The sequence below is a fragment of the Phyllobates terribilis genome, unplaced genomic scaffold (assembly GCF_046119375.1).
Source record: "Phyllobates terribilis strain yellow unplaced genomic scaffold, ASM4611937v1 Scaffold_9__5_contigs__length_417890890, whole genome shotgun sequence".
Classification (NCBI taxonomy): Eukaryota; Metazoa; Chordata; class Amphibia; order Anura; family Dendrobatidae; genus Phyllobates; species Phyllobates terribilis.
In genome coordinates this window covers 404232896-404243265 of record NW_027362769.1, presented here as the reverse complement: position 1 = coordinate 404243265, position 10370 = coordinate 404232896, and the positions used below count along the sequence as shown (strand labels likewise).

The window sequence follows — 10370 nt, the reverse complement described above, 5'->3', positions numbered from 1 at the left end:
TGTGTGGCTTCTCCCAGCTTGCCATTGGCTTCATGAGACAACCCCTTTAATGAACCATCTCAGCTGTCTGCATCTTTAACAGAATATTTGATATTTATTTTTTATTTAAATTCACTTTTTATTAAGTTTAGTTAAGTAGATGAACAATAACAGTTAATTTTAGCAAATTCTGCAAGTTTGGGCTAAAGTCCCACTGCGACTTTTCTAGCACAAGTGACTGATTTTTAATTATTAAGTGGCAGGTTTAGTTGCAAACAACTCAATGTACGACTCTGGACTGTAGCTAAAGAGTTAAAATCAATCATTAGCGCTATAAAAAGTCACCGTGTAACCCAAGGCGTTATGTATCTTTCTCTGCAGTCCATAAATCTAGTAACAGTCCAATGTTAAAGTGAATCCGTCACATTGTCCCCACAGTACGATCGGTGGACAGCACCATCAAGAGAAGGAGAAGCTGAGCAGAGACGTTGCAACATTTCAGAGAGTAATATACTATAATAATAATAATATCTAATTCCTGCTGCGGATAGTTTGGGCACAATGAATTGAGGGACAAGTTACCATTAAATGAAACGACAAGCAAAATATAGGGACAGGGCACCATCATAGGAGAAAAGGTAAAAAAGTTATAGTAACGTCTTTATAAGTTCATACATTGCTCTCTTCAATTTGGGATTTCCAAGAATTAGAAGCAAAGCCTGAGAAGTTGGATATATCAAGATTTGTATCCATAAGAAAGAGAATACAGATGAATTCGTAATAAAAGGGTCTGAAAGGATTACAACTGCTACAAGAAAGAATAGTAAGTCTAAAAGAAGACGTATGACTATTGTCCTGACCGCTTGGTAATGTCCTTGTAGCTGGTCAGATGATAGGTTAGAGTCACTGGACCCCATCCTCCAGATATGTCTCACCAAAGTAGTGACAATAAACCCAATAGAAACACTAGTCACCGAGAAAGGAATAATAAAGCCAAATAGTGTGCAGAAGATTATGTAGTAATAGTCAAAAATAATTCTTTGACCGGACATGTTTTGGTAGTCAGTTGAGTTTTGATAACTTTGCAGCATGGTTGTCCAAGGTAATTGAGAATTAATGGTGGCAGAGACCAAGACTGACCCAACCATGAAACGAGGAAGGAAAGCAATAAACTTTGTTTTTATCCAAAGTAAAACCGGGTGGTTGAAATTAACCAACCGAACACAACAGAACATGGAGAGCCAGGTGGAGTTCCATATATTCACGTTAATGAGAGTGAAGTGGAGAGCTAAGACAACTAGAAGAAGATTTTCATCCAACAAATAATAATTGCAAGTCTCACAAATGCTATCAAAGATCAAGTTTCCTTGTAAGAGGAGGTTTATGAGTCCAATGCTAATGAGAATTTTCTTGTAGCCCCCAGATGTAGTAATGTCTCTCCGGAATCTGAAATTCACAGCAACAATGAAAGAGTTAAGAAAGGTCCCGCAGACCCCTGTGATGACCATAAGAATAAATCGTGCAATCTTCAGTTCTGACCTCATGATCTTCAACCTGTGATCTTTCCTCAACCAAAATGAAAATCTTGAATATTCTCAGTAAGAAGAAGACTTCAGCTCAGAGTCTAATCCTTCTAATCATTTCAAGCAATTATCCCTACAGTCTGCATTTTATAGCTGGATGATACCTGATCAGGGTTCTGCGGTCCAGGCCTCCATCACCTGATACTTGATCATTTCCCTGCAGATCAGTTTCCATCTACTGGAATTTTCCACAATATATTTTAAAATATAATAATGATAATCTTTATTTTTATATAGCGCTAACATATTCCGCAGCGCTTTACATACATTATTATTGCTGTCCCCATTGGGGCTCACAATCTACATTCCCGGTCAGTATGTCTTTGTCTCTCTATAGGAAGTGGGGAAGGGTCTTTATCTCTCTACAGGAAGTGGGGAGGATCTTTGTCTCTCTATAGGAAGTCGGGAAGGGTCTTTATCTCTCTACAGGAAGTGAGCAGGATCTTTGTCTATCTACAGGAAGTGTGGAGGATCTTTGTGTTTCTATAGGAAGTTGGGTGGATCTTTGTCTCTCTATAGGAAGTGAGCAGGATCTTTTTCTCTGTATAGGAAGTGGGGAGGATCTTTGTCCCTATATAGGAAGAGTGAACTGGTTCAGGGCAGCCACCAGGAATTTCGGGGCCTCATACTGTCAAAATTTTTGGGCACCCTTGAGAATCCACCCAGGCCCTGCCTCCTTCCCATGAACATTCTACAGTCCCACCACCCACTCTTGGAAAAACTCCACTTCTGCACCCCGTCCTCACCAATCACACATTACCATTTCCAGTGAACACCAGATCACACAGGTAGCCAGCAGCTTTTGTTTTGGCCAAAAGATTTTTAAAGCCGCTGATGCGCCCCCTGGGCCATGGGGTACTCGGTGCCGGGCCGGTCATTGCTTGGGGAGATGGCATAGTGGCGGTGACCCGGTTCGTGACCCAGGGCGGTCAATAAAAGGAGTTATTTACAGGGGATTGTTAAAGTTCTTATATACAGTTCTTGTCGCCACCTGTGGTATGAGGCTATACTGAGCTGCCGCTGAGGAGCAGGTCCTCTGGAGCTGATGTTACTGCAGCAGGGATGGTTCAGCTCCCCACAGGCAGAGCTTAGCTCCAGGGCAGGAAGTGGTTATTTTGTAGATGTTGCTGTGCAGTGCAGGGGATTGTGCAGTTAATAATCAGTCCACACTAATGGCAGTTTCCTCTGATCTTTACTTGCGGTGGTTGGACAGACCGGGGCTCGGGAACTAGCTGGTAGTAGAGGTCCGGGCGGCCTGGAAACAAGTTGTGGTATCCACCTAGCCAGGTGGAGTTGAAAGCCTTCCCTCTGGGCTACCTCTTTGGCCCTGCTGCGTATAACTGTGCTGCGGCTCTCATCCCTGAGTAAAACGTCTTTGTGCTCACCTGTATGGCAGGCAGCTTGGCCTTCCTGGAATATCGCTCCCACGTGCAGTAGCTGGGCCCTCTGTGCTGCTGAGCCTCTGGTTCTCTGATGGGCCAGGAGACCTGCCATCTCCTGCCCTCCGGTTTCTGCTGCTGGGCGTTCGGTGCCCCACAACCTTGGACTCCGGTGTCCGGTTCTTCTGCGCTTCTCTCTGGGGTGAACTGCCGTGCAGCTCCACTCCCCAGGTCCTTCCTCGTCGCTGTCCTGTATTTGACTCCACTCTGCTCCGCTCAAACTAACTAACCCCGCCTCCAGATCCCAGTTGCTAAGAGGAGGAGCTCCCCTTTCTGGTCTAGAGCCAGGTAAGTATTGCATGCTAGCAAAACCTGATTAGGGGACCCCTTCCTTGCTTCCAGGCATGGCATCATCTCTTGTGAGGGAGGCAATGCCACTGTGGCAACCGGACTCCTGGGGTGCCACATTCCCCTCTAGTTAAATTGAGTACTCCCGGACTGAGGATACCTTTTTGAATTTACAATCAACATTACAAATAGTTTACAACATCTCAAAAAGGCAAAAATTACAAAAACCCAACCAAAAATTTATAGCAGTCACTGCGGTGCATAGTCTTTACGCCACAATCCGGGGATTGCCTTTTTCCCGATAATTGAAATTTGGCTGGTGGGAACCGCATTGACCCACTTTGTGTACCGTCGCAGTTCGTGGCTTCAGGGCATTCTTTCGGTGGGCCTGGTCTTCAGCCACTCCTGCAATTTATTTTCAAGGCCATTTATTAACTATATCCAACATTGTCCTGACCACACCTAGTCCTGTGGTCCAATTGTCCATAAATTTAGCAAATATATATATCTAGCATTATTTAATGGTAACAACTATATAACATACATTTTTATTCCCTTACACTTTAGTTCCTCCAGCGGGCAGGGAGCTGACCTTTAGTACTCTGGGTCGATCTACGTAGTACATTTGTTGTCACTGACCTACCCTGGTCCCTAGTGTCTACCCCTGGTGTGGTGGGTTCAGTGTGAACTACACTACGGGTAGTCTGAGGTAACACCGGTAGGCTGGGTAATCTCCTACGAATTCTTTGACTCACCCTGGGTACGACAGGTTCACTGCTAGCAGAGGGTAGATTCTCCTGATCTGTTGCTGATGAAGCATCTGTCTCTGGGGCCGACTGGTCTACCAGATGTTCTAGAGTCTCCGCAGCTTCCGGTGAGGCCACTTGAGGAAAGGTCAGGACCGGTACCACAATCGCTTTGTTCACCTGCGTCCAAGACCGAGGAAATGCTCCAAGGACTGTCTGGACCGTTTCTTCCACCTCTTCTGTAGGCTGAGGGCTGTCTTGGTCTTCTTCTTTGTGTTTCAACTGTTCAGGATATATATTTAAGTGGTCTCTTGAGACTGCCGCTGAAGTTTCCCCTCCATCTTTACTGATGGGGCACACTTTTGTGTTATCGTAATTCAAGGGTAGGACGGTGTTTGGCTCAACCTCCCACTTGTCATCTAACTTGTGGACTCGTCTTTTCCTCTTAAGTACCTGTTCTCCAGGTGATACAAGAACGGCAGGTGCATGCTGATTAGCAGTTCTCTCATGCTTCTGTCTCGCCTGGGACAATCTTCTCTCAACACATTCTTGTACCTTGCGGTATTGTTGCTGCCGCTCGGTATCCCAATCCGCATCTGGTTAGGTCGTCTCTGGTGTTAAAACTCCCATGTGTTATGCACACACCCGGGCAGACTGGTGTGAGCGTGATTAGTGATCCCATTGGACCTTGAACTGAGGAGTGCCTGGAGGGGCGTAACTAAGTATCAACCCGATCGCACGGTGGCTCAATCGACTAAGTGAACCAGGGAGGAACAGAGCAGAGGGACCTGGTGCCACTTCAGGTCAGACCCCGGTCACAGCTGTTGACCCACACCGGGGAATGCTGGAACAGGCAGGATAGACTGGCATATAGACAGGTGGGTACTGGCAGGCACAGCTGGCATGCAGACAGGTGGGTATTGGCAGGCACGGCTGGTATGCAGACAGGTGGGCACTGGCAGGCACGGCTAGCATGCAGACAGGTGAGCACTGGCAGGCATGGCAGGCATGCAGACAGGCGGGTACTGGCAGGTAGGAACACAGGCAGGATAGCGACCAGTACAGACTGGGATACAAGAACGGAGCTGCAGGTGCGGTAGACAAGCAGAGCAGAGCAAAACCCGCAGATGCGGTAGACAAGCAGAGCAGAGCAAAACCCGCAGGTGTGGTAGACAAGTAGAGCAGAGCAAAACCTGCAGATGCAGTAGACAAGCAGTTCAGAGCAAAACCCGCAGATGCGGTAGACAAGCAAAGCAGAGCAAAACCTGCAGATGCAGTAGAGAAGAAGAGCAGAGCAAAACCTGCAGATGCGGTAGACAAGCAGAGCAGAGCAAAACCCGCAGGTGAGGTAGACAAGCAGAGCAGAGCAAAACCCACAGGTGCGGTAGACAAGCAGAGCAGAGCAAAACCCGCCGGTGCTGTGAACAAGCTGAGCAGAGCGAAACCGCAGGTGCGGTGAACAAGTTGAGCAGAGTGAAACCGCAGGTGCAGTGAACAAGCTGAGCAGAGCAAAACCGCCGGTGCAGTGAACAAGCAGAGCGGAAAAGAGCGAAACCGCCGGTGCGGTGAACAAGGAGAGTGGAGCGAAAACACAGGTGCAGTGGACAAGCAGAGCGGAGCAAAACCGCAGGTGCGGTGAACAAGCAGAGCAGAGCAAAACCACAAGTGCAATGAACAAGCATGGCAGAGGAAAACTGCAGGTGCAGTGAACAAGGAGAGCAGAGCAAAACCGCAGGTGTGGTGAACAAGCAGGGCAGAGCAAAACCCACAGATGCGGTAGACAAGCAGAGCAGAGCAAAACCCGCAGATGCGGTAGACAGGACAAGGCTCTGTACACATGGTACAGACTGGAAAACACAAGAAGATAGCTGGAACACAGGAGTTAGATACGGAGACAGGGAAACAGTACGAGCAAAACCAGATACACACAAGGTACTTGCAATGAAGTAGAGAGTGGACACAAAACTCACAAACAGAAGTACAGAGACAACGAGTTGGAGTTAGGTGCAGGCTCATATACTGCAGGAAAAGGGGAAGGTACAGACATAGAGACAAACAGGTAATGGACTAGGACACTGTTCAGACAGGATCTGAACCAGGAACAAGATACAGGAATGAGCCTGGGAACTCAGCCCCCGGGGTGGAGGAAACTGACTAGAAGTCACAGGTACAGGTAACAGGCCTGGGTATACAGCCCCCAGGGTGGCAGAAACAGACTAGATACAGGACAAGACCTGGCAACTCAGTTGAAAGGAACACACAGATGGAAAGTGTTGCTCAGGCACCTCCTACTGGGTAGAGGGGGTTTAAGTATCCAGTGACTCACAGCAATAGGCTGGGGATGCATTAGTACTGCGCACACTGCAGCTTTAAGAATCAGGCAGCAACAGCGCCGCCGCCCTAAGCCTAAGAGACATACAAACAGAAGGTACTGAAGCAAAGTGTGCAGCATGGCCTGATAGGTAAGATTGCGGTCTTGCATGGTGGGAGGTGGTAAGCCATGCAAGCACGCCGCCAGGGATGTTACACCATGTCTAGGTCAATGGGTAGCTTACCAGGTCTTGCTCTCACCAGATAAGCGGGTGTACAGTTGGTGGAGTTCACCGGGATGAGGTTGTATAGGTCCACCGAATCTGGTAACTTCTCTTGCCACAGGCTACGTTCTTCAAGAGGCAACGTCTTCAATAGGTCTATTACCACCTGGTTCATCTTCTCGCACAACCCATTGGTCTGAGGATGATACGGAGTCGTCCTTATTTTCTTGCAGCCGTACAAGTTACAGAATTTCTGGAACACCTCTGCTTCAAAGGCTGGACCTTGGTCGGTAAGCACTCGTTCAGGGTAACTATGCGGGCAACAAAAGTGCTGTTGAAACGCTTTGGCTGCCGTCTGAGCCGTCTGATCTTTCACTGGCACTACTACCAGAAATCGGAAGTAGTGGTCTACTATGGTGAGAGCATAGACATAGCCTGACCGGCTTGGGGCTAGCTTCACGTGGTCCAAGGCTACCAGTTCAAGTGGTTGTTTGGTGATTATGGGCTGCAGGGGACCCTCTGGCTGTCACGGTCTTTCCGTCTCAGGTTGCATGGACCACATTCTCGACACCACCTCTCGATTGCTTTCCTCATGCCAACCCAGTAGAATTGCTCATGTAGCAGGACTTCCAAATTCTTCCACCCGAAGTGTCCTGCTCCATCGTGGTATGCATCTAAGACCATTGGTGCATCCCGCATCGGGATTTCCACCTGCCAGACCAGTTTGTGTGTCCGGGAGTTGATACTTCTTCGACACAGCTTTCCCTCGTAGATGAACAGCTTGCCCTTCTCGTTCCATAACCGTTGGGTCTCCTGTGGAGCATCTGGATCGGCGTGCGAGTCAGCTTGTGTCAGCAGCTCCTTTACCAGGTGGACAGCCGGTTCTCTATCCTGTGTCTCTGCCCATCCATGGTGGGGCAATGGGTTGAATGTGGCCACTCTGTTGGCGGAGCACTTGTCCCTTACACAGTAGGAGCACTGGGTCACCCTGTGACGATGGAAAGTGGGTAGCTCTATCTCCATCAGCCCTTCCGGGTCTTCTCCCCCATCTGGCAAGTTGGGCATCCTGGACAGCGCATCAGCATTTGTGTTTTTATACCCCGCCCAATACTTGATGGTAAACTAGTAGTTAGACAGTCGGGCCATCCATCGTTGCTCCAGGGCACCAAGCTTCGCAGTCTCCAGGTGCGTCAGCGGGTTGCTGTCCGTGAAGACTGTAAATCTGGAGGAGGTGAGGCAATGTTTGAAGCGCTCTGTTACAGCCCAGACTATGGCTAGGAACTCCAGCTTAAAGGAACTATAGTTGTCGGGGTCCCTTTCTGTAGGACGGATCTTCCTCCTGGAGTAGGCAATCACTCTCTCTCTGCCCTGATGTACCTAGGACAGCACCGCTCCCAATCCCACATTGCTGGCATCTGTATAGAGTACAAAGGGTTGGCCATAGTCGGGGTAGGCCGGGACTTCGTCTCCAGTAAGAGCCATTTTAATTAAGTGAAAGATTCGTCTTCTGGTTTACCCCATTTGAACGGAGGTTTTGGGGTTTTGGTCTTCTTGGACTGGCCCACTAGAAGGTCCTGCATGGGTGCCGCTATCTTGGTGAAACCCTTTATGAATCTCCTGTAGTAGCCTACCAGCCGGAGGAACTGCCGCACTTCCTTTATAGTGGAGGGTCTTGGCCAGTCCTTGATCACGGTCACTTTTTCAGGGTCTGATGCTACACCTTCAGCGCTTACCACATGACCTAGGTATTGCACCTTGGGCTTAAACAGGTGGCACTTGGATGGCTTCACTTTGAGGCCATAACCAGATAGGGCTTCGAACACCTTGGCCAGGTGCTCCAGGTGGTCTTCATTTGTCTTCGAGTAGACAATTACGTCGTCTAGGTACAGCAGGAAGGTTTCAAAGTTTTTGTGTCCTTGTCCTAGGCAACACTCCATTAACCGCTGGAAGGTTCCTGGGGCATTGCAGAGCCCGAATGGCATGCAGTTGAACTCGCTGAGGCCCATTGGTGTTGTAAACGCGGTCTTTTCTCTGTCTGCCTCTGTCACAGGAACATGCCAGTACCCACTGGTGAGATCCAAAGTGAAGAAATAGTTAGCTGATCTCAATGCTGCTAATAATTCCTCAATTTTGGGTAATGGGTAGGTGTCTTTATGTGTAATGCGGTTAAGCTGCCTGTAATCAACACACATCCTCATTGTACCATCCTTCTTTCTAACTAGAACTAATGGAGCTACAACTATCTCTGATCTCCCCAGCCTCCTTCATCTCCCGTAACATTCCTTTGGCACATTGATAGTGAGCTGGGGGTACAGGCCGGTACCTCTCTTTAATGGGCGGATAGTCTCCTGTGGGAATATGATGTTGGACCCCTTTTACCTGCCCAAAGTCTAGTGGGTGTTTGCTGAAAATTCGCTCATATTCTTGGACCACCCGGTATACTCCATGCTTTTGGTGCAAAGGGGTAGAGTCAGTGCCCACTTGTAGCTTCTGACACCAATCCTCCATCTGCCCCTTGGAGCCATTATCCTCCACCGGTTTGGATGGAGGCAAGGGTTCCACTGTCTTTATTGCGTTGTTACTGACAGTGAACAGCTAAGCAAGGGTGGCATACCGGGGTAAATGGACCTCTTTCTCCCCCCAATTCAGGATGCGTATCGGTACTCTCCCCTTGCGGACATCGACTACCCCCTGGCTGTCAAGATGGTGGGCCTACTATCAGAGTACACGGGTTCTATCAGGGCCTGATAATCTTTACACCTAAGACCTATTGCTGCCCGACACCATATTAACATTTCACTCTTAGGGTGCATTGCAATGGGGAATGGATCACTCATCCTGACACTGCCGACTTTTCCTCCAGACAGCTCTACCTGTTGTCTTTTCACAGGGCTCTGATCTCCTTCAGCAGAACTCGCTGCTGACTGGAACTGGCAGTCTCTGCGACCTGCTGCAACAAAAGAATAATTTCCCCAAGACAATTCTATATCAAATTAGTGCCTGTAGTTATCATAGGATGACTTTCTCGGCGATCAATATCAACAATAATCATTCATTGTGATGGGAGCTCTACTCGGCCAACTTTTATGGTCACCTCTTTATACCCCACCTGAGGCAAGGGCTGACCATTGCTGGCATAGATACTAAGATGTTCATCTGGATGGCGGATAATGACTGTGTCAGTCCAGTATCGTTTATAAAGGATATATGGCATCGTTGTCACCTGGGAACCAGTGTCCAGCAATGCGTTCATCAGGATGCTATCAAGCACGACAGGTAGGACCGGTCGTCCTCCCACGTACTTGTCTCGCCAGGTTTGTGGGCCTGGTCATCTTACTCCTGGGGGTTGGCCCTCTGCCACAGGGGTTGCTCATTTAAATTACAGAATCTTGAGTAGTGTCCCGCCTTTTGGCAGTGGCGGCAGATGGGTTGTCCGTCCTGGTCGTAGTGATCGCTGTTCCTCCCTCTGGTCGGTGGATTTCTTCTCTGTCGTCACCACGGGACGTCATCTGAACTGGAAGCCAACTCGATCTTTTCCTTTGGAGACACTTGCATGGGCTGCACAGTTTTGGTTAGTGTAGCCACACTTTTGGTCAGCTCCTGGACCTGAAGGCGTAGGTCTGCAGACGGGTCATTATCTAGGGTCTGTGCGTCAGCCTCCACAGGTGCTGGGGAAAAGGATGCCACCTCCTGGTGGTATGTGATAGCTGGACGCCGGAGGGATGCAGTGCCACTTGGGGTTGATTCTTGCAGCACTCGGATGGCTCTGTCTTTAAATTGTGCAAAGTCCAGATCAGGGTT

General features: G+C 48.7%; 1 protein-coding gene across 1 annotated transcript; it reads right to left on the bottom strand.

Annotated features, from left to right (window-relative positions):
- Positions 1-297: 297 nt before the first annotated feature.
- LOC141161448 (taste receptor type 2 member 41-like) lies at positions 298-1523 on the bottom strand. Its single transcript, XM_073646257.1, has 2 exons — positions 915-1523; positions 298-369 (listed from the first exon to the last, which is right to left on the bottom strand). The coding sequence occupies exons 1-2, from the start codon at positions 1521-1523 to the stop codon at positions 298-300; spliced, it is 681 nt and encodes a 226-aa protein (XP_073502358.1).
- Positions 1524-10370: the final 8847 nt, after the last annotated feature.

Bases quoted from the DNA above. Each gene is read 5' to 3' on its own strand.
- LOC141161448 (XM_073646257.1), bottom strand. From the start codon at position 1,523: ATGAGGTCAGAACTGAAGATTGCACGATTTATTCTTATGGTCATCACA. The intron at 370-914 runs GTGAGACATATC...GACTGTTACTAG, and splicing joins GGTTTATTGTCACTACTTTG to ATTTATGGACTGCAGAGAAA.